This window comes from Bison bison, unplaced genomic scaffold (genome assembly GCF_000754665.1).
Source record: "Bison bison bison isolate TAMUID 2011002044 unplaced genomic scaffold, Bison_UMD1.0 scf7180017864456, whole genome shotgun sequence".
Lineage (NCBI taxonomy): Eukaryota > Metazoa > Chordata > Mammalia > Artiodactyla > Bovidae > Bison > Bison bison.
The window spans coordinates 20,644,755-20,672,068 of record NW_011495018.1 but is presented as its reverse complement, the minus strand read 5'-3'; the positions used below and the strand labels follow the sequence as shown (position 1 = coordinate 20,672,068).

Genomic DNA, 27,314 nt, shown 5'->3' with positions numbered 1-27,314 from the left:
TCTATTTCCCAAGAAGTGATGGGACCAGATGCCATGATCTTAGTTTTCTGAATGTTGAGCTTTAAGCCAACTTTTTCTCTCTCCTCTTTACCTGTCCTATTTATTGCAGTAAAATAGTGAAGGATCTTGAACATATGATAGATGCTAAGAAGAACTAACAATGGAATGGATGAATGAATATTAAGCAATGATTCCTTTTTTATTTCTTCCAGTTTTATTGAGATATGATTGACATACAGCACTATATAGATTTAAGGTGTACAACTTAATAATCTGACTTATATACATCATGAAGTAATTATCACAGTAAGTTTAGGGAACATTCATCTCATATAGATACAAAATGAAACAGAAAAGAATTTTTGTTTTCTTGTGGTGAGAACTCTTAGAATTTACTGTCTTAACAACTTTCATGTATGTTGTACGTTACCTCCCTGATACTTACCTTCGAACTGGAAATTTATACCTTTGACTGCCTTCATCCAATTATCCCTCCCCTCACCCCTGGCCTCTGGTAACCACAAATATGATCTCCTTTTCTATGAGCTTGATTTTTTTTTGAATTATAATTGACTAACAATACTGTATTAGTTCCTAGTGTACAAAATAGTGATTTATTATTTCCGTGCATTACAAAGAGCTCCCCAGTTTGCACAGTGGTAAAGAATCCCCCTGTTAATGAAGGAGATGCAGGAGTTCAATCCTTGGGTCAGGAAGATCCTCTAGGGTAGGAAATGGCAGCCCACTCCAGTATTCTTGCCTGGAAAATTCCATGGACGGAGAAGCCTGGCAGGCTACAGTCCATGGGGTCACAAAGAGTTGGATGCTACTGAGCACACAGGCACGCATACATTACAAAATGATCTCCACAGCAGTGATTCCTTTAAAACTTGAAATAAACCAGTAAGGAGTGGGGAGTGTCACCTCCACTCTCCTACTACAACCAGAGCAAGAATTCAGCTCTCCTGCCAACCTCTCCTCCCTTACTCCCTTTGAGAATCACTTTTTTATGTGATATATTTCCTTTAGACAGTAAGGTTCTTTGAAATAGCTACACGTATTACATCTATGTTTGCTTCTAGTACTATAGCAAAGAATGGAGTATATTAACAATGGAAATTAGAATCTATGGGCTTTCTGTTATGAGTAGTGCTATTAATTATGGTACCACTTGGCTTTTTTTCCTTCAACAAGTGTCTATCAAATGTTCATTTCATGCCTGAGTCCTTCCTAAAATACTGAACTACAATTTGGAAGTCAAATGATTTAGGAAATCACTGATATTTTTTCCATTTTTAAGGATTTTTAGAATGTTGAAGCAGTCTAGATGATTAGTGTTTTGTCTTTTTAAGTGTCTTGTTTGAACTTTTGAAAATACATTTAAGAGCATTATTTTTAATCGCCACAATCCTCTGTGGTTTCCGTTATTGCTTTTTTTAACCTAAGAAATGATTATTTCACAAATATTGTATAACTTTAGTATATATTAGATGCATCTTAATTTCTGGCACTAAGAATAGAGAGCTGTTATCTTTTATTTTACATTTAATATTAAAAAAGTATATGTATGTAGTTATAAAAGTTAATACTAATTGGATTATAAAGAAAAATAACATTCCTCTGCCTCATCTCTCCTCATCCAATTTTTGCTTCCTAGAGGCTGCCACTTCCAATAATTTAACAGTTTCTTCTTCTGTTTGCTTTCATATTTCTAAGTTATAAACTTATCCTGCTTGTTATCTGTTGACTTCCTGTTGTGAAGATTAAGATTTGACTGTTTGTACTCTTGACTGACAGCAGATTAATCATATGCCAGAAATAAAACAAAAAAATTAAGTAGATGAAAAGTCCAGATAGTCTCCAAATCACTTATGTTTTAAAAATATGCATTTTCTAGTAATTTTTATTATTAGTTTTTGGAATAAGGAAATGATGTCTTAGTCTCGTTCTTGAGTACTTTGCAGTAGATTAGAGTATTGCGCCAATTGCAGGATGAGATTTATAACTTTAAAAAAATGTTTTGTTGCAGTGTAATTTCTATACAATAAAATTCCTCAATATTTAGGTTATGATTCAGTGACTTGACGTGTATAAAGTCGTAAATCCCCAAGACAATTATGATACAGAACTTTTTTTTATCACCTCAAGCATAATTATCTCATGCTCCTATCGTCAGTTTCCTATCTCCACTTTTCTTTTCTGTCACTATAGTTTTTCCATTTCTAGAATTTCATATGAGTGGAATCATACATACACTATTTTGTGTCTGACTTGTTTCACTTGGTGTAATATTGTCTGAAATTCATTCATGTTGTCCTGTGACTCAATAGTTAAGTCCTTTATATTGCTGAGTCCATTGTATGAATCTACCATAGTTTAATCATTTACCAGTTGATAGACATTAGGTTGTGTATAGTTTTTAGCTATCATAAGAAAAGATGCTGTATACATTTATGAACAGATCTTTCTGTTCATAATAACTGTCTCATAGTAACTGTGTATGTAACTTTATAAAGAAACTACCAAACTATTCTCCAAAGTGGCTGGACCATGTTCCATTCTAACTAGCAGTGTAGGGTGCTTCCAGTAACTCCAAATCCTGGATAGCACTTGATATTGTCAGTCTTTTAAATTTTACCATTCTAGTGGGTGTGTCATAGTATCTCACCATTTTACTTTGCACTTTCCTAGTAATTTTGAACATTTGGTTATGTGTTTATTTGCCACTGATATATCTTCTTTGGTGAGGTATCTTTTCATATCTTTTGCTTTTTATTTTATTGAGTTGTTTGTTTTCTTATTAAGTTGTAAGATTTCTTTGTAAATTCTGGATACAAGTTCTCTATTACATATGTGGTTTGCAGATGTCTTGTCCTCAGTGGTTTGCCTTTATCATTTTTTTTAATAGTGTCTTTTGAAAAACAAAAGTTGTATTTTTTGATGAAGTTCAGTTTACATGTTTATCTTCTAAAGTACATGCTTGTTATGTCCTAAGAAATCTTTGCATAATTCAACATCATAAAATTTTTCTCTTAATGTTTTTATTCTAGCAGTTTTATAATATTAGTATTACATTTAGATCTAAGATTAATTTAGAGTTAAATTTTTATAGAAGGTGTAAGGTAAGAGTTGAAGTTCATTTTTCGGCAAATGGCCATCCAGTTGTTTCGGTATCATTTATTGGAAAGGCATTTCTACATTTAATTGCCTCGGCATCTTCATAAAAAATGAATTGACCACATATATGTGAATCTATTTCTGGACTCTCTCTTCTGTCCCATTGATCTAAATATTTATATTTACTACAATGCCACACTATCTTAATTGCTGTAGTCTTTCTAATAAGTCATGAAATAAGGTAGTGTAAGTCTTCCAAATTGGTTCTCCTTTTTCAAAAGTTCCTTTTACTGTTGTAGGTCTTTTCCGTTTTCACATATATTATCAGATCTGCTTTTCAGTTTCTACAACAAAGCCTACTGGAGTTTTGATTGAGATTGCATTGAATCAATAGATTAATTTGGGGGGACTTGACACATCTGAACAACATTGACTCTTTTGTTGTGTGGACATGGTATATCTCCCCATTTATTCAGTTATTTAGGGTGTTTTTTTTTTTTTAATTCAACAGTATTTTGTAGTTTTTTATAGTATGGGTAATGCACATATTTTGTAGTTTTTTATAGTATGGGTAATGCACATATTTTGTAGAGTTAATATTTGTTACAGTAGTTAATATTCTTTGATGCTGTTGTAAATAGCAATTGAATTTGGTATATGGCCTTTATAAACTGACTTTCCTGAACTCACTTATTATTTCTAGTAATTTGCATATTCCTTAGAATTTTCTAAATATACACTATATAATGTTGTTTACTCCAGTATTCTTCCATGGAGACTCCCATGGATAGAAGAGCCTGGAGGGCTACAGTCCATAGGGTCACAAAGAGTTGTACATGACTGAAGAGACAGCACAGCACAATAAAGCTATTTTTACTTCTTTCTTGCCATTCTGTATGACATTTATTCTTCTTGCCTTATTTCATTGGCTAGGACTTCTAGTATTGAATAGAAGCTGATGAGAGGGAACATCCTTGCCTTGCTTCTGATAATGGGAAAACATGTATTCTTCCACCACTGAGTATAACTGTAGTTTTTTTTGTAGATGCCTTTTAACAAGTTGAGGAAATTCCTTTCTTTCCTAATTTGCTGAAAGTTTTTATCATGAATGGATGTATGAATTTTGTCAAATGCTTTTTCTTCATCTATTAAGATTATACTATGGGTTTTCTTTTTTATTCTGTTAATATGGTTAATTACATTGAGTTTTTTGAATCTTAAACTTCTTGCAGTCCTAGAATAAACCCTACTTGATCATGGTGTATTTTGCAGTACTGCTGCTAACCATCTCTAATTAGCAGACTCCACAAGTTTAAGGATGCAGTCCCCAACATGAGTGACCTCACTACAGATCCAGACATGAGTTCAAGAGTTCCCAGCCACCCAAACTTCTGACCAATTGGCTTCAAATTTATGGGTTCCCACAGTCCCCTCAGGTTCAGTAGTTTACTAGAACTACTCATGAAAGTACTATACTTACAATTCCAAGTTTTATTATAAATAATATGAATCAGGACCAGCCAAATGAAGAAATGCATAGGGTGAGGTCTGAGAGAGTCCTGGGCATGAAACTTTTGTGTCCTCTTCCTAGAGAATCAGAATGCCCTACCCTTCTGGCAGATTGATGTATTCCTCAACCAGTAAGCTCATCTAAACCTTGGATTCTAGGGGTTTGTTTTTGTTTTTTTTTCCCATATTGTTATGTAGTCACAATTGATTGAATCCTTGACCATGTGATTGAACTCCATCTCTCTGACCCTCTTCTCCCCAGAGGTTGGCTGCTCTCAGTTGCTTAAAGCCCAAATCCTCTAATTACACGATTGATCTTTCTGGCATAACTAACGCCTGATTTAAAGTCATTTCCTTAGCACAAACTCAGTTGTGGTCCAAGGGCTCTAACTGAGGAAATTCCTATAACTGAGGAGATTTCAAAGGTTCAGAAGCTCTGTCCTTGGAAGTTGAGACAAAGACCAGGCAAGCTTTTTTTTTTTTAATTGTAAAACTGATAGTTTCTATAAATGTGCTAGTATTTTGTTAAGAATTTTTGTGTCTGTGTTCACAAGGGAATGGTAATCTGTGGTTTTGTTTTTCAGTGTAATTTGTCAGGTTTTGATATCAGGATAATATAATCCCCAAGATGATTTGGGAGATGTTACCATTTCCTTTATCTTTTGAAATACTTCCTATAGAATTAGTATGATTTATTCCATAAATGCTTGGTAAAATTTGCCAATGAATACTTCTGGGCTTGGAGGGTTGTTTTTTGTGGGCAGGTTTTTTATTATAAATTCAATTTCTTTAATAGATGCAAGACTCTTCATGGTTTCTGTTTCTTCTTGAGTTAGTTTTGATAATTTTTATATTTCAAGAAATTGGTCTATTTCATCTCAAGGTGGAATTGATTAGCATAAACTGTTCATAATAGTATTTTATTATCCTCTCTTGTGTGTTGGCTCTGTAGTGATGTGTTCTCTTTCATCCCTGAGAATTGGTTTGTTTGGGGGTTTTTTTGTATTGGTAATTTTTGCCTTTTTTCTTCATCAATCTTTGAAGAGGTTCATCAGTTTTACTGTGTTTTTTTTTAAAAAAATCAACTCCTGGTTTTATTGATACTCTCTCGTTTCCTGTCTTCTATTTTGTTAATTCCTGTTCTTGGCTTTCTTATTTCTTCCTCTACTTGAGAGTTTTTCAGCCCCAGTGCTATTGACATTATAGACCAAATAATTCTGTTCTGAGCATCACTGGATGTTTAGCAGCATCCCTGGCCTCTCCTCGCAGAATATAGTAGTATCTCCCCGGTATGATAACCAAAAATATCTCTGTACATGCATGCGTGCTAAGTCGCTTCAGTTGTGTCTGACTCTCTGCGACACTATGGACTGTAGCCTACTAGGCTCCTCTGTCCATGGGATTCTCCAGGCAAGAATACTGGCGTGGATTTCCGTGCTTTCCTCCAGGGGATCTTCCCAACCTGGGGACTGAACCTGGATCTCCTGCAACTCCTGCATTGCACACTGAATCTTTACCACTGAGCCACCAGGGAAACCTAAAAATATCTCCAGACATGACCAGATGTCTTCTGGTGGGAAAAACAGCCCCCAGCCGAGATCCATTGCTCCCCTTCTGTAGGCTTAGTTTGGTTCTTTTCCACCTTCTAAAGGTGGGAGAATTGATTTTGTAGTCCACCCCTACCTCCTACCCCAAAGGATTTAAAGCTAGAAACATTTTTTCCTAAACACTGCTTTAGCTGCACTCTGCAAATTTTGAAATGTTGTATTTCTTTATCATCCAACTGAAGATAATTTGTTTTCTTTGTGATTTTTTTTTAACCTGCAACTTCTTATTTCCTTCCTGTATTTCACTGAGTTTAATTTGCTCTTCTTTTTGTAGCTTCTTAAGGTTGAAGCTAGACCATTGATTTTTAGCCTTTTTTTTTTTAACTAATAGAAGAATTTAATGCTAAATATTTAAAAGTACTGTTTTAGATACATCCAACAAATTTTAGTATGTTCTGTTTTCATTATTCAGTTCAGAATATCTTCTAATTTCTCTATCATTTGTTCTTTGATTTGTCGCTTATTTTCTAAGTACTGCTATTTTTCTAGTTATCTTATTGTTACTGATTTCTACTTGGAGAACTTACTCTGTATGATTTTAGTACTTACAACTGATTTTTACTCAATTTGATTCATGTGTTACTTTTTAATTTTTTTCATCTTTTTTGAAAATGTACATACAGAAGAGTATATAAATCCTAAGTGTATAGCTTGATACATTTTCACAAAGGTTGAGAAATAAGATATTATAGACTCACTGTCAGCCCTACCCCAGGTAACCACCATTCTTTTTTTGATACCATTAGTTTTGCCGGTTTTTTACTTTACTTGAATGGAGTTAGGCAGTATGTATCTTTGTGTCTGCCTTTTTTCATTCAGCATTGTGTTGAAATCATGAAAATTCATCCATGTTATTGCATGAGAGTTGTTCATTATCAGTGCTCTATAGTATTATATGAATGTTCCACAATTTATTCATCCATTCTGTTAGGTTGGTGCAAAAGTAATTGCAGTTTTGCATTGTTGAAATTTGCCATTTGATATTGGAATACATTCTTAAATAAATGTCATTATGTTATGCATCATTTTAATGTGCATTTCTGACTTCTTATATTTTGCTAATGACATTGCTGTTTATTTTATATTTATTTTAGACTATGGAAATTATGTTAGGCAAAAAGCAAATTTGAGTGATTTTCTTATTTGAGTTCAAAATGGGTTGTAAAGTAGAGGAGACAACTCAATATCAACAACACGTTTGGCACAGGAACTGCTAATGAACATCAAGTTCAGTGGTGGTTCAAGAAGTTTTGCAAAGGCAAAGAGAGCCTTGAAGATGAGGAGTGCAGTGGCTGGCCATCAAAAGTAGAAATGACCAATTGAGAGCCATCGTTGAAGCTGATCCTCTTACAGCTGCATGAGAAGTTGCCAAATAACTCAGCATCAATCATTCTACCGTCATTTGGCATTTGAAGCAAATTGGAAAGGTGGAAAAGCTCGATAAGTGGGTGTCTCATTAGCTGACTGCAAACCAAGAAAATTGTCATTTTGAAGTGTTGTCGTCTCTTACTCTACACACAACAGTGAAGCATTTCTCAGCCAGATTGTGATGTGCAAAGAAAAGTGGATTTTATATGACAACTATCAAAGACCAACTTAGTGGCTGGACTGAGAAGCAGCTCTGAAGCACTTCCAAAAGCCAAACTTACACTAAAAAATGGTCATGGTCACTGTTTTGTGGTCTGCTGGCAGTCTGATCCACTGCAGCTTTCTGAATCCCTGCAAAACCACTACATCTGATATGTTTGCTCAGCAAATGGATGGGATGCACTGGACACTAAAACGCCCCCGCCTGGCACTGGTCAGCTGAAAGGGCCCGATTCTTCTCCACCACAAGGCCGCCTGCAAGTTGCACAGCCAACGCTCCAAACATTGAACGAACTGAGCTACGAAGTTTTGCCTCATCCACCTTACTCACCTGACCTCTCGCCAATCAACTACCACTTCTTCAAGCATCTCGACAACTTCTTGCAGGAAAACTGCTTTCATAACCAGAAGGATGCAGAAAATGCTTTTCAAGAGTTTGTCAAATCCTGAGGCATGATTTTGATGCTACAGGAATAAACAAATTTATTTCTCATTGGCAAAAATGTATTGATGGTATTGGTTCCTATTTTGATTAATAAAGATGTGTTTGAGCCTAGTTATATGATTTAAAATTTATGGTCAGAAACCGTAATTACATTTGTACCAACCTAATACTGTTGATGGACATTTGAGTTTCCAGTTTTTGGCTAGTATGAAAAGAATGAGTATTCTCTTGTGTCCTTTAACAAACATATGTGTATATATATTAGATTGGTATATGCTTGCAAGGGGGAATGCTGAGTCATAAGATATGCTGATATTCAACTTTGATATGTAAGTTATTAATTGTAGTTATTGCTCTGCATCCTTTTTAGGCACTTTTTTATGGTGTTAGTTATTATGTTTGTTTTTGTTATTGTTAAGAAAGAAATAATACATTTCTTATGAGGCATTTTCCCTATCTACAGTATTAAAGTTTTACTGTCTTTAATGTTTTTTTAAGAATATTTAAAACATTTTTTTTGAGGACAGAAACAAATGTATAAAACTACTTCTTTGAAATAATTACTTTATTGGCAGTATGCATGATTTTCTTCTATTATAGTGTTCTTCAAACTTTATTGACCACTTATGTACCACTAGCTGCAAAAAATATACCTAATATATTTGTATGTATTCGTAATTTTATACATGTATGGCTGTACTAATATTTTATAAATACCAGAGTATTAAGGTTACATATAAAAGTGAAGAAGAAGAATAAACAGAAGTTTTACTATTCAGCTAGTTCTTTTTCAACCCCCTTCAGGTATATACTTCAGAGACCTCTGCTCTAACAGAGCTGAAGTATAAGCTTTAGGATACAGTTAGAAAATACTCACTTAGCTTCATAGAATGTGTTTTTTTTTTCATTGTGTGGAGGACACTATCCCTTAGGCACTTCAGGATTGGAAAGTAAGTGAAATGAGAATGTTAAATTAGGGGCTGGCTCATTAATCCAACAAAGATAGAGGTCTTTTCTTTTGTTGAAAGAGAATATTAATTCTGGGAATGGGGTCTTTTATTTTCCTTCTGTGGTGGTACTAGTCTTGAGCCAAACAGTACCATTTTGTGCAATTTCAATTCTATGCTTCATTTCATTGACTGCCACCAAACTGCACCCTAAAGAATTAAAAGTTTATGTATTAGAGCAGTGTTGTAGTCAATGAAAAATCACAGATCTGGTTGAGATAATGACTCCCATTCAAATAGGGAATGTGTTACCATGTCTCTTAGAGGGATGTTATTTGTGAAAAAGATTTATCTGTGATTTGATGATAAATAATAGAAATGTCTTTATTCCTGTCCTTGGAAGTTGTTAAGCATTCAGAGGAAGGGTGTCTGAAAGGAAGACAGTTCATAGGGTTTACTTTCAGAGGTGCATTTTTGTTAGGAGAAGAAAAGTGTGCTAACCAGATGGATTATTCAGAACATTCCAGCTTTATAGGGAATTTAGCATAATGGACTATTTTAATGGCATATTATTGGAAAGGCTTGGTTGGACACATAGGCTCAGGGAAGCAACCCCAGGAAGGTTGCTTCTGCATGTGCTGGGATGTGACGTGTTCAGCTACTCTGTTTGCCAGCACTGTTTGGATCATTATTTTTTCCATGTATGTATTAGACGTCTTCCTCTCTATCATGCTTTCAGTCTTCTGGAGTCCTCACAGTCAACTAAATGATCAAAACACTTATATTTTCCTTTAGTTTCTTTTTTAGTTGTTATTGTTGTTTGTTTGTTTCCAGGCTAGTTCCAAGTGTTACTGAGAACTCTCAATCTGTTGCCCCATGTAATATGTTTAACATTGTTTTAGGTAGTATATTTTCAGTCTTGTTAAAAATAATAAGACTATTTGCAGTGGCTAGCATTTACTGAATACTTACTATATGCTGATGCTTTTACATTACTCTCTAATTTTCAGAGTAACCCACCCAGTCAAGGCATGTGATGTTACTCCAATTTTACAAATGAGAAAACTGTTAACTAGAAAAGTTAAATAATTTGTTCAAAGTTCTACAGCTAATGTGAGTGATAGGGCTAATATTTAAACTCCGAACTTTTTTTCCATTTTTATTCTGTGATTTTTGCTTTGGACTTCACAACTCAGCTTGTTTTGCTTCTGCTATATCCTTTTCACACTTGAAATGTCTTCTCCCTACCAGGTCTAGTTTCTGGTAGTAGCAAAAGCCCCAGACCAAGTGCTCCCTTTCCTAAAGCCCCATTTTCTGAGAGCCCCATTTGTAACTAAACACTGCCTTCTTTAGACTCTCAGAATAGTTTGTACCTTTCTTCGTGTATTTATTTTGCCTAATTTATTTTACGTAATTATTCCTGTATATGTCTTAATCTACCAGCTAGAGACTGTCTGTGATTCCTTGCAGCCTAAGATAGTTTTGAACATTGAAAACTTGCAGTATTTGTTGACCTGATATTAGAGGCAAAAATGTCATCAAAATAGGAGTAAACACTACTGATGGATTTTTTTTAAAGTTGAGGGAACATGGCAATATGATAAAGATTAGTATATATGTGATCATTTTTGCCTCTTGGTATTTGGAAATCTTGTTAAATTTTACTAGTGATATAACTAGATATGGCATGTGTTTTCTAGTTTCGTGAAAAAGTTCTTATTCTTAGCTATCATTTAATATTTTTTAGGAAGAAGATAAATAATAAAAATCTGAGAGAGGTGGGAAGAACCTGCTGTTTTAATTTTGTTCACAGCAGTGGTTCAGATAACGTTCTTTTGGTGCTAGCTTTGATAATAGGTTCAATATAATACTGGAATTCAGCAGTTGGTTATCTTTGGGTATGTGTCTTTTGCATTTAACTCCATATGTGGGATGCCATGCTGTTTGGAATAAGTATATGGTAAATACCTCTCTCTAAATACATTGTTTCATTTATTACTTTAGCATTTCATTGTTTTTGTTTTACTTGTCCTGAGTTTTCTTTTCAGTAAAAGGCAATTAAACCAAAATTTACTCACCAAGTGGGGATGTCTTATTTTGGGGAAATTTTATTATTGATCACCCTTTCAAATTTTGAACAATGTTTTTTTTAAATCTCTTTAAAACATACCTATTACCTCTTCTAACTTATTTAGTTTGACATTTCATTCAAACAAGAAAGAACTTAAACCTGTTTATAAATACTTATGTGTGGTAGAGATTTGGATGTAATTTATTTATTGAGTTTTGAGGTCTGAGTTTGTGTTATACTAAGAAGTCTGTTTTTATAGCTTCTTCTGAATCGTACATATCCTTGCCATTAATTTGGCTGAACTCTTAAAGCATCCTGAGATTTTTTAAAATTTCTCTCTTTTGAGAGGGGTGTTTTCTTATTAAGATAATCTGTTGAAAATGAAGATCAGTCGTTTTTATCATGTGTCACTTGGACCTTACGATAATGCTAAGAAAGCAAAAGGTGGACAGTAGACAGTAACTCAAAGAAGCCTTTTGGCTCTTGAACTAAGACAGTAAAATTTCCACAAATTATGAGACTGATAAAAATATTGTTGAAGTTTAGGAATTTGATTATTAAATATCCATTAGAATAATAAATCAGATTAAAGTAATCAGTAATGAAATATTCTGAAGGCTTTTGACATTAATCAGAAAACACTAAATGATTGAAGTTTCAGTTTTGATGCTGCTGCTGCTGTGTCGCTTCAGTCGTGTCCAACTCTGTGCGACCCCATAGACAGCAGTCCACCAGGCTCCCCTGTCCCTGGGATTCTCCAGGCAAGAACACTGGAGTGGGTTGCTATTTCCTTCTCCAATGCATCAAAGTGAAAAGTGAAAGTGAAGTCGCTCAGTCATGTCCAACTCACAGCGACCCCATGGACTGCAGCCTACCAGGGTCCTCCATCCATGGGATTTTCCAGGCAAGAGTACTGGAGTGGGTTGCCATTGCCTTCTCTGCAGTTTTGATGATAGGAACTTAAATTTTTCTTTATAAAATTTTGTTATTTTTAATGCTAAATTGTTGTAAAAATGTTTGTTCAGGAGAACTTAGTATGACATTCTAATAGTAGTTAACTTTAGATCGAGTTTATTTTGTTGTTCAGTGTAAACATGTATATTTCTCATTACAATCTTATGAGGCAAATACTGTTATTTTCCTGTTTCATAGATGATAAAGCTGAGCACAGAGAAATGAGATTTTTAAAAGGCAACACAATATTTGATCCAAGGCAGTATGGCCTTAGAGTCCGTGCTCTTAGTCTCTTTTCAATATTGCTTGTCACTAAATAGTTAAGAAATTGGGGTTTGAAATAAATCAATTTTTTTTTAAAAAAGGAAGTTGGGGTTTGGAGTCAGAAAGACATGGGCTTAAATCATGGCTGCAACTTAAAACTCTTAGGACAAGATCATGTCTTTTTACCTCTCAGAGTCTCAGCATTCTTGTTTATAAAACAAGGGGTGCTTGGAGGATAAAATGAGATAATGTATGTTAACTGTTGAGCAAACACTCAACTTGTTCAATAGATGGTAAGTAATATTATTATAACAAATAGTTGTAAGTAAAATGAAAAAACTCACAAAGACAACTATTGTTAGCATTTTGAGGTATATCCTCCCAGTCTTTTAAAACTGTGTTTTTTTATTTTAGTAATATATCTTTTCTGTTGATGTTGTTTTTTCCTTGTGTGACATTTTTGGTTTATGTTTCACACACAAAGAGGCTTGAATTTGTCTGTATCGCTTAGCAATAAGGCAAACCTATTTCAGCTTCTGTGCTGGCCAAAACTTTTTCTCTCCCTGTATAAGAGTGGGTAAATGGAGATAGAACACACGGAAGTACATACACTGTTTTTTTTAAAAAACAAAAGAATGGGAATATGTTTGAATTAAATTTTCTGATAAAAAGTCTACAAACCAGTAAAATGTAGGACCCTAGAAGTGGGCAAGAGAACATGTGCTCATATTAATTTTATTAAAAATAACAGTAAGATTCTAATTTCAAAATATTTAGTTGTTAACTGAAAATGCTCTATCTGAAGTCTTAATGAACATAGAGTACTACTTCTTGATGAGTGAGATAGCTAAAAGTCTGTCCATATATTGCATTGTTAAATTCACTCAATGAATTTATTTAGCAATACCTAAACTAACCCCCCTTCTTATAGCCTTAGCAACACAACATGGCTAACTCTCTTCTCCCCCCTTTTTTCCCTCCCTTTTAGGTCTACACACAATGAGCTGGAAAAGAATCGGTGAGTCAATGATGAGGTGTAGCTTTCATATATGTAGCTTTCATAAAGCAAACTCAACACTTGACCTGTGAAAATATAATATTGCATATGTAGTTAAAACTTTTTTACATGTGTAATATATCATAATTAGGATACATGTGTATTATCTCCCAAAAGTAGTAAGTTTATGCTGTCTAAACTGGAAGACATAAACACACTTCAAGTTCATTTGAATTTTGGGTTTATGTTGAGCCTTCTTTATATCTGTCTTTGGAAACAGGTTAATTGTGATAGGCTCATGTCTTAAATATGGTCTTGCTAAAGGATTAGGTTTCTGTAATGTTGCTAATAACTGTTATGGCAAGTTGTAGGACACTGAATTTCTTTCTTTGCAGTTTGTTCTTTCATTCATTCATTTATTCATGCATTCAACAAATCTTTATCTAGTACCATCTATATGTCAGTGCCAGGCAGGTATGATGCTTTACATAAGAAAGACAAGAATGTGTAAGGCAGTTTCTGACCTTAAGGAATTTATAGCTTCCTGCGGGAGACAGATAAGTAGTTACAATACTGTGTAGTGTGGTAAATATGGTGATAGAAAAGCAGAGGATCCTGAAAGATCATTTTTGAAGGTTACTTGATTATCTCTTGAAGGAATCTTGGAATGCTTTTTAGAGGATAGTGAGCTTTGTTTATTGAGGAAACTGCTTCCCAGGTGATGCTAGTGATAAAGAGTCTGTCTGCCAATCAACGCAGGAGATGTAAGAGACATGGGTTTGATCCCTGGGTCAGGGAGATCCCCTGGAGGAGGGCATGGCAACACACTCCAGTATTCTTGCCTGGAGAATTCCTTGGACAGAGCAGCCTGGTATGCTACAGTCCATAGGGCTGCACCAAGTTAGACACAACTGAAGCGACTTAGAAGCACACACACATGTGAGAAGTTCAATATGAATATAAAAGACTGTAGCACAAGGTAAGCCAAGCCAGATGTGGACAGTTACACTGAAGAGTTTGGACTTTTTCTGGGAACAGTAGAAGTAGTTGTATGATTTTAAGGTGAATTGAAATATGATCAGATTTGTGTTTTGGAAGAATCACTTTGGCTACCATGTAAAGAATTGGTTGATTGGCAGAAGAGATCTCAGAGACAGGAAAACTCTTCTGGAGGCCACAGGAAGCCTCCACTGTAAGAGATAGTGGTAGCAATTGGAAATAGAATATAGAAATAGTATAGAATATAATAGAAACTGGTGATGAGTTGACTATAGAAGCTTAAGTTTTAGATGGTAAGTGTTCTTGCCTAGAGAATCCCAGGGACCGGGGAGCCAGGTGGGCTGCCACCTATGGGGTCGCACAGAGTTGGACACGACTGAAGTGACTTAGCAGCAGCAACTATTTACCAAGAAAAGGAATATAGTAAGAGGACAAGTTTGGGAGAGATGATGAGCAATGTACAAGTGAAATATTCTCTTTTGGATACAGAAGTTAAATTAATAAGCAATAAACTGGAATTATTTACATCAACTGTTTTTTAAATTATGTTAGTTTCAGGTGTATAGCACTATATTTTGAAGCATTATGCACTAAAAAGTGATCACCATATAGTTGACCCCCTTCATCCATTTCACCCTGTGCTACAACCTCCTTCCCCTCTGGTAACCAGATCAGAGAACTAATCTGTTCTCTTTATCTATAAGTTTGTTTTTGTTTTATTTTGTTCTTTTAGATTCCACATGAGTGAAATCATAGGTATTTGTCTTTCTCTGGCTTATTTCACTTGGCATAATACCTTCAAGGTTCATTACTATTGTCACAGATGGCAGATTTCATTCTTTTTTATGATTGAGTAGTTTTCCATCATGTGCACACGTGTGCGCGCTCACACACACATATGAATGTGTGTGTGTGTGTATATATACACACACACACTGTGCTGTGCTTAGTCACTTAGTTGTGTCTGACTCTTTGTGACCCCTTGGACTGTAGCCTGCTAGGCTCCTCTGTCCATGGGGATTCTCCAGGCAATAATACTAGAGTGGATTCCCATGCTGTCCTGCAGGGGATCTTCCCAACCCAGGGATCAAACCCAGCTCTCCCACATTGCAGGCAGATTCTTTACTGTCTGAGCCACCACGCACACATAGCATATCATCCATCCATCCATCCGTGGGCACTTAGGTTGCTTCCATGTCTTCGCTATTGTAGGTAATGCTCCAGTGAACATAGGGGTACATATATCTTCTCAAATTAGTGTTTTCCTGTCCTTCAGATGTGTGTGTGTGTGTTAGTCGCTCAGTCGTGTTTGACTCTTTGCGACCCCACGGACTGTGGCCCGCCAGGTTCTCTGTCTATGGGATTCTCCAGGCAGGAATACTGGAGTGGATTGCCATTCCCTTCTCCAGAGGAACTTCCCAACCCAGGGATCGAACCCTGGTCTCCTGCATCGTAGGCAAGTTCTTTACCATTTGAGCTACAGGGAAGTCCTTTGGATAAATACCCAGAAGTAGAATGGCTAGGTACACCAGCCCTTTTGACAAACAAGATCTCTATGACCTTCAACTTTTTGTCCTGCCCTTTTTAAAATAGAAGGGTCCTTACAGATTGACTAACCCAACTGCCTCATTGCAGATGAATTTAAATGTCAAATTCTCTTGAAAAGGCTTAGCATAGTCCTCCAGGCTCATTTCGTGGCTTTTACTACTTTATTTGCACAATGCTCTGTTCATATCTCCTATTATGAAACTTAATCAGGTAGTCTTATAATTATTTGTTTATATGTCTCTTTCTGTCAAATGATTCTGACTGCCTCAAAGGTAGGGATTCTCTTTTGTTCAGTTTGTAACCTTGGTGTCTAGTATTTGACATGTATCAGAAGATGTTAGCTTTAATATTAAGTGAAGGATAAAACTGAAGCATAGTTCAGTGGTCTAGTCAAAGACGTTTTGCTAGTTTGAGGCAAAACAGTTTGGCAGGAAATGCTTTAAAGAATCTCTTTTCTGCCTTATATTTCTATCATATTAAAAGAAGTATCTGGCTAGCTTAAACATGGCAAAAAGACCAAGAAATGACAGCTTTGAAGATTCTAAAAATAAAACCTTATTTTGACCTTTAGAGCACAGAGTGTATTTTGAGCCATACGTTTTAAATACTGATAAACATGTGGCTTTTATAATTATTTCACCTACTTGAATGTGGTCCTTGGGAGACCCTCATTGGAAATCTAGCAAAAACATTTAAAACTAAAGAGACTCTTTCTTTAAGTAAACTATTTGGAATGGCGCTTTTAAAATCTTTGCGTAAACTTGGTTTAATGCATTCTGTATATCATTTATGACTTATTGATAACCTTATCACCCATAGCATTTCTTTGCTGTGCCTTGTAAATTGTTTAATCTAGTACTTATTTGTCTGTAGTGCTGGTGTAACAGACATAGCTTTTATCGCCTTAATTGTACATAATCTCTGCTGTGTCCAGTGAAGGCTTTTTGTTTCCATTTTACTTACTTAGGTCTAAGGCTTTCTGGCTGGTTTCCTAGTCTCCCTCTCTTAAGGCATGATTCACTCATCCTTTTCTGTCCTCTTCTGGTAGTCCTAATGTCTTTTTTCCTCAGATTAGGTCTTCTTTCTCCCTTCTCTCCTCTTCTTTTTCCCTCCCTCCTTCTCTTCCTTGAGGTTGAAAGGTAATATAGAATTAATCTTTTTTTCCCCAAGATATATTTGTTTTTAAAAGGGTTATTTATCAATATAAATAAATCTCTAATTTAGTGGAATGTGTCAGAGGATGAGTACTAAAGGAAGAATCCAGTTTAATAACCTGTGCTCTATTTCTGAAAAGTGGATCTAACGAAAAAAAGCAAAAATATTGGTAGACACAGGATGATTTAAAGGTGGAGGAGGGAGATGTTTTAGCCAAATAGCAAGAAAGTAACACAAGAATATTGTTAATATTTAAGCCTGTATTGTTATTATACTTTTTAAGGCCCTTCCAAGTTCTATTTAATAGCTCTTTTTTCCAAGACGCTGTTTTTATTTGAAATGTTAAAAAAATTTAACCTAGATTTGACATCTTTTAAAATAAATAGAATTTTGGCTTTACCTTTCATTTGCTTTTCAGTGTAATGAGGAGAGTAATTCACTGTCAAAAGAGTGATTCAATTTTGTTTTCATTCTTAAAAAATATTCGTGAAGCAGTTCATATTTTTGAAAATTTGCCATTTTAGGTATAATACTTTCATGTCAAAAGTTTTGGGTTTTTTGGGGGGGGGGCAGGGCTTAGTTCTAAAATCTTGCATATAAAGCTTCTCTGAGTTAAGTGTTTTTTACTGGAGCAATGCAGGGAGAATTAGAGTAGACGATTTTACATTGTTAGTGAATGATGAGTAATTCCAGATGGCTGTCTTAAAGCCCTAACATTGCTGAAGCCCTGGGTCTGGCCTTGAGGAGACAATTGCAATGAATGCTGAGGTTCATACTTCCAGATTTCAGAGGGTCTGGAGCACAGAGTAGTTTACTCTGGCCCACAGTTATCCCAGGATGCCTGCAGCCTTTAGGTAGTTTTAGAGCTGATAAAGAAATTCAGATTCTTTCTTGGATAGGTCCTGGAGGCTTATTTCTGCCTAAAAGCCTGAGCCTGGTCTAGGTGGTATAGAGCATTTGTTACTGTGTATTCGCCTTGTCTCCCTAGACCTGCAGTGGGTCATCACAGACTCAGGAGGTGGAAGTGAAGTACCTGTAGATGCTTTGCCTTCCTCAGGAGCCTATGGGAATCAGCTCCTGGTAAAATTAATTTTACCTTTGAGTCTTTGAGATTTGAGAATTAGGAATTTACATTGCCCCATTGGCTTATCTTAAAAGTTGGGTCCTTTGCCAGAGAAAAAACCATTCAGTGCAGATTTTAGATTACTTCCTTGCTTTTTCATTTTCTTAATTCAAATTACTGAAGATGTTTTTGAAAGAGTCAACAACTTTAATAGAACTTTAATGGTCAAGTACCTTAGTGCTGACAGCAGGAGAGGCCATTCAACCTTAATAACTGTCATTCCGTTGAAACAAAAGGCTTACTCTTATCCCAACTTTGGCAAATCTAAAAGGACCACATGAGGATGCTGGACTTATAATGCCTTCCTAGGCAGAGCAGAAGTACCCGAGTACCTGTGATAGAAGAGAAGCATGCCCAGTGAATGGTAGTAGGTGTCCTCCATATAGAGGTTTTCTCATACCTCTGAAGAAAAGGTGAAAATGAGTGTTTGTTGAATACTTATTATGTTCTCTCACCTTGCAAAACCATTATATAATCCTGTAAGGTAGGAAAGCAGAAAGAATAGATCAAAGTGTTGTTGAAAACTAACCATTTTGACCTCATAACTACAGTTTGAAACAAGATGATGTGAACACAAAACAGTCTTAATCATGATCCTGTCTGGTTGCAGATAGTCTTTCTCTTCAGTAAGGATTAATAAATACTATGTGTGTTTAAAAAAAAATAAATAAATACTATGTGTGGCATCGTGGTAGATAAAGTGACATATAAAATACCCTGTCCTACCATTAAGATTGGGCTTCCCAGGTGGCACTAGTGGTAAAAAAAAAAAAAAAAAATTAAAAACCCTCCTGCCAGTGCAGGAGACATAAGAGATGCAGGTTTGATCCCTGGGTTGGGAAAAATCTCCTGGAGGAGGGCGTGGCAACTCACGTCAGCATTCTTGCCTGGAGAATCCCATGGTCAGGGGAAACCTGGTGGGCTACAGTCCATGGGGGTCACACAGACTTGGACATCACTGAAGTGACTTAGCACGCATGCACTTACCATTAAGATTAAGGCCACTGTAGTTTGATATAAGTTTCCTCTTTCAATGTCAGGATTTGGTTAAGTTACCAATGCTGCCTAGAAAGATGCATTTAAAGTGTTTTTTAAACTGAAGATTGAAACCTGTTAAGTAGTCTGTGCAGTCATTTTAGTGAGTCATTTGAAAAAGAAATAGAATAGGATAGGAAATACCAAAGAGCATTGTTTGAAGTAAAGGTAAATGTAGATTTGTGAAACTTGTATATTCTGGGTCATGATGTAAAATGCTATGGTTATAGTCAAACAGAACAGCTACTGCCTGGATAGTCAAGGAGAATGTTTCTTGAGCCATGAAGAAAAGAGAGACTTTGAATTTAAGGAAAGATTAAGGAAAGGGATCAGAGCCATGGAAGCAGGAAGTCATAAGCTCTGTCCAGGAAAAACTGAGTAGACCTTATAGAGTGAAAGAGTCGAGTAAGAGCAAATTTGGAAAATGCAATGGTGGCCACAGGACTGCAAAAAGTCAGTTTTCATTCCAGTTCCAAAGAAAGGCAATGCCAAAGAATGTTCAAACTACCTTACAATTGTGTTCATTTCACATGCTATCAAGATTAACATAGTCATAGTATTAAGTTGAATATCAACAACCTCAGATATGCAGATGATACCACTCTAATGGCAGAAGGTGAAGAGGAACTAAAAACCTCCTGATGAGAGTGAAGAGGAGATTCATGAAAAAGCTGGCTTAAAACTCAACATTCAAAAAATGAAGATCATGGCATCTAGCCCCATCACTTCATGGCAAATAGATGGAGAAAAAGTGAAAACAGTGATATACTTTATTTTCTTGGGCTCCAGAATCACTGCAGATGGTGACTGCAGTCATGAATTAAAAGAGACTTGCTCCTTGGAAGAAAACCTGTGACAAACCTAGATAGCATATTAAAAAGCAGAGATATCACTTTGCCGACGAAGGTCTGTGTAGTCAAAGTTACCGGTTTTCCAGTAGTCATGTACGGATGTGAAAATTGGACCATAGAGAAGGCTGAGCACTGAAGAACTGATGCTTTTGAATCGTGGTTTTGGAGAAGACTCTTGACAGTCCCTTGGACTCTACGGAGATCAAACCAGTCAATCCTAAAGGAAATCAACCCTGAATATTCATTGGAAGGACTGATGCTGAAGCTGAAGTTCCAAAATTTTGGCCACCTGATGCAAAGAGCCAACTCATTGGAAAAGATCCTGGTTCTGGGAAAGATTGAGGGCAGGAGGAGAAGAAAGTGACAAAGGATGAGGTGGTTGGATGGCATCACTGACTCAATGGACATGAGTTTGAGCAAGCTTCGGGAGATGGTGAAGGACAGGGAAGCCTGGCGTGCTGCAGTCATGGGGTCGCAAAGAGTCAGACACGACTGAGCGACTGAACAACAACAACACAGTCTGTCACATCAGTAGTGGGAAGTGAGGCCAGGCAGGTGCTTTGATATTAGGCTGCAGTGTTACTGAATGTCAAGCAAGGAGTTTGGATTTTATTTTGTTGGTAGTAGTGAGTTTTTGAGGCTTTTGCTCAAAGCATACACATATACATGCACACACATGCATGCATGTACATGTGTGCACACTTACACACAGATACACTAGTTATGGAAGCAGGGAGACTAGTTTGGATATTTTTGAAATAGCCCAGGTAGGAGAAGGATATAAGAACCAGTATTCAGTTGATGGAATTGGGAATAGAAAGGGAGAGAGAAGACTAAGAAACAATACAAAGAAAAAAGATTATTATTTTCTGTTAACTGGTACTGTTCATTCCTCCTTACATTTCATTCTTTACATACCAGCAAGAGTGATCTTCTTAAAGTATGTGTCAGGTCATGCCATTTCTGTTTACAGTCTTCCACTGCCTTCCTGTTGCAACCAGATAAAATCTATGGTGACAAAGTCCTACCACTCCATCCCTCATCTCAAATGGTCTAGGATGACAGTTTTCTTTCCTTTCCTCAAATACACTGTGTTGTTTCTTTCCATCTTATTAGAGCTTTTGTACCTGCTGTTTCTTTTACTTATAAAACCCTTGCTCTACTCCTTTATCATTATTTAGTTCCCAGTTTTCAGGTCGTCTTCTTAGAGAATAGTATGTGCCCACCAGTCACTCTATCCCATTTTGCCTTTTATGTCACTCTACATTTATTTATATCTGTATAAATTATTTATTTGTTTGAGTTATTTGACTTCTTTTGCTAGAATATCAGTTTCAGGAAGACAGGGACTTGGTCTTTTTTACCCTTAGCACAGAGCAGTCATTTAGTAAATGTTCATTGAAAACATGACTATATGTGCTATATATTGAGCATACCTATAATCAATAATATTGCATACTGAATTATGATGACTCAGTCCTGAATATTCATTGAAAGGACTAATGCTGAAGCTGAAACTCCAGTACTTTGGCCACCTGATGTGAAGAACTGACTCATTTGAAAAGACCCTGATGCTGGGAAAGATTGAAGGCAGGAAAGAGGGGACGACAGAGGATGAGATGGTTGGATGGCGTTACCAACTCAATGGACATGAGTTTGAGTAAACTCCGGGAGTTGGTGATGGGCAGGGAGGCCTTGGCATGCTGCAGTCCATGGGGTTGCAAAGAATCAGACACGACTAAGCAACTGAACTGAACTGGAAAATAACAATACTTAAAATACTCTCTTATTTAGCTCAAAAGACATATTATTACAATAAAACAGTGTCATAGGAGGTAAATAGAAAACTTAATTCTTAAAGTGTAAATAAATTATATGAAAGAAATTTGATACCTGGTGACATAACAAAGAATGTTTACTGTGCAGAACTTTATTTTGATCATAAGAAGAGAGTCAATACTCTTTTTTAAAAAAGGCTAATTGACTCTTTCAGTTCATTAAGATATCATATTGCACACTAAGAAAAAGACAAGTAATTTTGTAAAGAGTAAACACTTGACAGAGTTCAAGCTCAACTTGTGAGGTCTTTATGCTTTTCTCACTCCAAGAGTTGAAAATCGTTAAGCATTTTTCGAAGTAAAGATTTATATATACTTGGAGACTAGAATATCGTAAATAATTTCAACTTTTTTGTTAGAAGTTTTGATGTATTAGTTATGTTTATCCCAGTGGTTTGGACATGATAAGGAATACAATATATTTTTTAGACTATGTACATGTCCTCATTTGGCATGGACATTTTGACAGAGTGATTTGTTTTGGTCTACTTTATCTTGGAACAGGATATAAGAGTAAACCTTTGACCATTGGATAGGCAATTGTTTCTTAGTAGTACATCACCTGACTGTTTAGGATTCTATGGCAGGAAGAGCATATCTGAACTGGTTTTAGCTGCACATCTGGGGTGCTTGAATGACACTTGTTTAAAAAGAACATATACTTCTTTGTACAGTGTATACATTCTAGAAAAAATGTATATTTGTTAGGGAAAAAACAAGTTGCAAAATTGGTTTGCCATAACTTTCATTAAAACTTTTTTAATTTATTTATTTTTAATTAATTAATTTATTTTTTGGAGGCTAATTACTCTACAATATTGTATTGGTTTTGCCATATATTGACATGAATCCGCCACGGGTGTACATGTGTCCCCCATCTTGAACCCCCCTCCCACCTCCCTTCCCATCCCATCCCTCTGGGTCATCCAGGCGATCTGGTTGTGACATCTGTCACCCCATTGATCGCCAGGGTTGATTCAGCTGATCTGGCTGGCTACACAGGTATCCCCTTCCTCCCTCACCGCTCCATGTGCGTCCCTCCCGAAGCTGCGTGCTCGGTCGAAGAGGATGACCATCCCCAATAGAGGAGGACCGGTCTTCAGTCAAGGGGGTATACGAGTAGCTGCGCTCCCCTGCTAGAACCTCCAAACAAGCTTTCAAGGTCATTAAAAGTCTTAACCTCAACTAATATACCTCAAGAATATTTGCTTGTGCTAAAAATAAGTTATGGAGTTAAGGAAACTAAGCCTGTACTGTCAGTTTGAAATATGTAACTACAGCTGGATCAAACATCTACAGTTTTAGATTAGGTCCAATAATTCTGGAACCCTCAGTTTAAATGTTTTTTAGCCTTGGTTTATTACTAAGATAGACATTTTATTATGAAAATACCTTAAAATAACTTCATTAGCCTGATAAAAGGCATTTATGAAAAACCCACAGCTAACATTGTACATAATGGTGAAAGACTAAATTTTTTCCCCTAAGATCAGGAGTAAGACACGTATGTCTGCTCTTTTGGCTTCTACTCAGCATTGTACTAGAGATTCTACCCAAGGCATGAAGGTGAGAGCATTCAGATAGGAGAGGAAGAAGTAAAACCATTTCTATTTGCAGATATCATAGTCTTATGTATAGAAACTACTAAGGAATACACATAAAAACTAGAGCTCATTAAAAAATTTAGCAAAGTTGCAGGGCAGGATTGACACACACAAACTAATTGAATTTCTATAGATAAGCAGTGAACAATCTGAAAATGTATTTAAGAAAACAGTTCTATTAACAATAGCATCTAAAAGAATAAAATACCTAGGAATAAACTTAACAAGGGAGGTGAAAGATTTGTACACGGAAGACTACAAAACACTGTTCAAAGAAATTAAAACCTAAATGGATGGAGAGAGACCCTGTGTTTATGGATTGGAAGACTTAATATTGTGGTATGCCTTCTATTGATCTGCAGATTCAATGCAAGCCTTGTCAAATCCCTGCTTCTTTTTTAGCAGGGATTTACAACTAATCCTAAAGTTCATACGGAAATGCATGGTACCCAGAGTGGCCAAAGCTATCTTGAAAAGAACAAAGTGGAAGACTCATACTTCCCAATTTCAAAACACAATAAAACTATGAAACCAGGCAGTGTGGTATTGGCCTAAGTATGCTTATACTTGCAGATAAGCATATACTTATAGATAAAACTTACACATCAATGGGATAGATTCCAGAAATAATTGCTTACATTTATGGTCAATTAATTTTGAAAAAGGGTGCCAAGACAATTCAGTGTCTTTTCAACAAATGGCGCTGACACAACTGGATAGCTACATGTGGAATAATGAAGTTAGATCCCTGTCTCACACTATATACACAGGTGAACGCTGAATGGATCATAGACCTGAGTCTAGGGCTAAAACTGTAAAATTCTTAGAAGAAAACTTGAGAATAATCTTTGTGACTTTGACCTAGGCAGTAGTTTCTTACATAAGACACCAGCAGTACAAGAAACACAAGAAAAACAGATACATTGGGCTTTATCAAAATTTAAAACATTTGTTCTTCAAAAGGCACCATCAGCAAAATAAAGACAAATTACAGAATGGGAGAAAATACTTACAGAACATATATCTGATAAGAGACTTACATCCAGAATATATAAAGAACTCTTAAAACTAAACAATAAAAAGACAACCCAATATAAAAATTGGCAAAGGATTTGAACTGATATACAAATGGTCAGTAAGTACATGAAAAGATGCTTGACATCAAAATCACTAGGGAAATACAAATCAAAGCTATAAGATACCACTTCACACTCACTAAAGTGGCTAACTGCTCACCAACTTTGTGGTCATCCATTCATCATACCAGTAACCATTGGCTGGGGGAAAGGTCTGAAAAAGTCTACTGACCTCACGATTTGGCACTTAAAAAGTGCTGATTTCATCACTGTCTGATGGCGTTGTACAAATGACTCAACACTTTACAGTTACTTAAGACATGTTATTAACCATAGATAAGTTTCCAAAATATTGTATGCTGCTACTACCTAATGTGCTTTGAGTACTTGGTAATGAGGAAAGATTGAATTCTGCATATAAAAAGAATAAAGATTTTTAAGAGCCCCTAATTAACAATGAAGTCTAACAAAATTAAAATCATATGTTGAAAGAATATAATAATTGTTTCAGTTTCTCTTAAGGATACTAAAATATAATTTGATTGTTTTTGTTAGACTTTGAACTACAAAATTTTAAAAGTGTAGCTGTGGAGGGAAGGAGAAATAGCATTGTCCAGAGACCAGGAAATAGCTACCCATCTAGTTTTCTGATAGGCAAATAAAAATGATGACTATTTCCTCTTTTTAGTCTACAGATGGAAAACTGACACCCTTGTTTTTTAAATTCATGTGTAAGTACTAAAGAAGTTAATTTTATTCTTTGTACTTTTTAGACGGTAGGAGTCCAGTTATAGTACTAAGTTAAAAAAAGTAGGGGACACATATTCAATAGAATTTGACTGTTTATGAAACTATAGAACCAGATAAATATAGAAATTAACATCAAACAGTGTACAGTAACATCATCATTTTTTCAGAAAGACATGCAATTGATTCCTTTATTGTTGTGTGCAAGAATATTTTTTAACTTTAGTTTTATAGGGTAGGAATGCTGAAAACTATAAAAACTAAAAATAGCTGTCAAAGTGCAGAGATAGGCACCTGTTAGAATTGAACGTTATTTGAGATAGAGATGAAGTAATGGGTGGGTTTTTGAGATAAAATTTATGGTTAATAGAGGAAGCATATCCAGGATAAAATTACACATTTAAAATGCAGCCTATGCCGTGAAGTCATTGCAGCAGTGTCTAGATAGATTCACAGTTTCTATATTGACCTTTGTCAGAAATAGCTCATTAAGGCTAAGCTGACCCAGGCTGCAAGGTGACAGAGGCTGACTCAGACAAGGATTGCATTCTAGAAACTAAGTATTCTCAGAACTTCAGTTATCCAATTCCTAAAGTTTAAATGAATTCTACAGTGGATACCTGGGAAGAGATGAGATCATCTCTTGGTTTCAGAAATAACCAAGAAATATTATAACTTGAAACTCAGATTCTAAAATTATGTTTATAAATATCAGGCTTTAGATAATTGACATGGTATTATAATGAAGGTGTAGTAGCTTTTTATCCAAGTGATTGCAGATTGTGTATCTCAGTGCAAGTGTAACTTGTTTAGGAAAACACTTCCTCTAAAACTATGCATTTATCAGTTAGAAAGAATAGTTTAATAGATTTTCCTGATATATTTTAGGTGATACAGTATACAAAAATCTATTTTATATCAACTTTAGAGAATGTTTTTAATCCATAAAATTGACTATACCTTTTACACTGATGTTCATAGTAATTAAACAGCAGCAGAATTTCACTAGATTTAAGGCAGTGTGTTAGTTTGCTAAATTCTTTTGTTGTGTACAGTAATTAATGCTGTGTAAATGCTCTGATAAGTATTGATTTAATAATAGCAATTCAAGTAGTTTTCTTGAGCTGTCGTATTCTTTATGTAAAGAAATTTCAATTTTGGTACAGATTTCAGCACTTAAAGCATGCCAAGAGGTACATCAGTAAGAAATCTTTTTATTATATGAGATACTTCTTTTAGTATCTTCCATTTATTTACTCTAAAAATGAAGAGATTCAGACCATTTGATATGTTTCAGCTGTTGGAGAGAAGAGGATAGTTATTGTACATGCTTATCTTTTTCTGTGCTTAATTCTAGTGAATAATGCCATTTGCAAGTCCCATGGGTCTTAGGATTGAAAAGCTACAGGTCTAAAGAAGAATTCAGTAATAAGAATAGAATTTTCTAATATGGTTACTTATTAATCAGTTGGTGAAGACAAATATGCTTGGAAAATAATTAATTCAGCCCTGGAACATTATTGCTTATATTCATAGCTTTTAAATCAAGAAAAGTTGAAACTTTATGAACTAATAAGTATAAATAATTTCTTTATTTTGTTTTATTTAGGGGAAAGCCAATAAAGGAAGGTAGATTTTAATACTAAATGTGATTTAGGAGCTAAATTGTCAAAAAGAATACCTGTACTCTAACACACATGACTTCTTTGGGAATATTTAATGGATTGGTGTGAAAATTGTACCAGAAGTTAGAGGATAATAATTTTTCTTCTCATCTCTACTACTGGTAGGTTGTAGACATTATGCAAGTTATCTAAATTCTTGTTTTCCTTAGCTGTAA

At 35.5% G+C, this 27,314-nt stretch overlaps 1 protein-coding gene across 2 annotated transcripts in view; it reads left to right on the top strand.

Moving 5' to 3' along the window:
* The window catches only part of MXI1 (MAX interactor 1, dimerization protein), a 93,274-nt gene that overhangs the window by 31,541 nt on the left and 34,419 nt on the right, over positions 1-27,314 (top strand). For both annotated transcript variants that reach the window (XM_010859368.1, XM_010859369.1), the window contains exon 3: positions 13,490-13,519. In XM_010859368.1, coding sequence (XP_010857670.1) covers positions 13,490-13,519 — 30 coding nt within the window. The remainder of the gene's footprint in view (positions 1-13,489; positions 13,520-27,314) is intronic.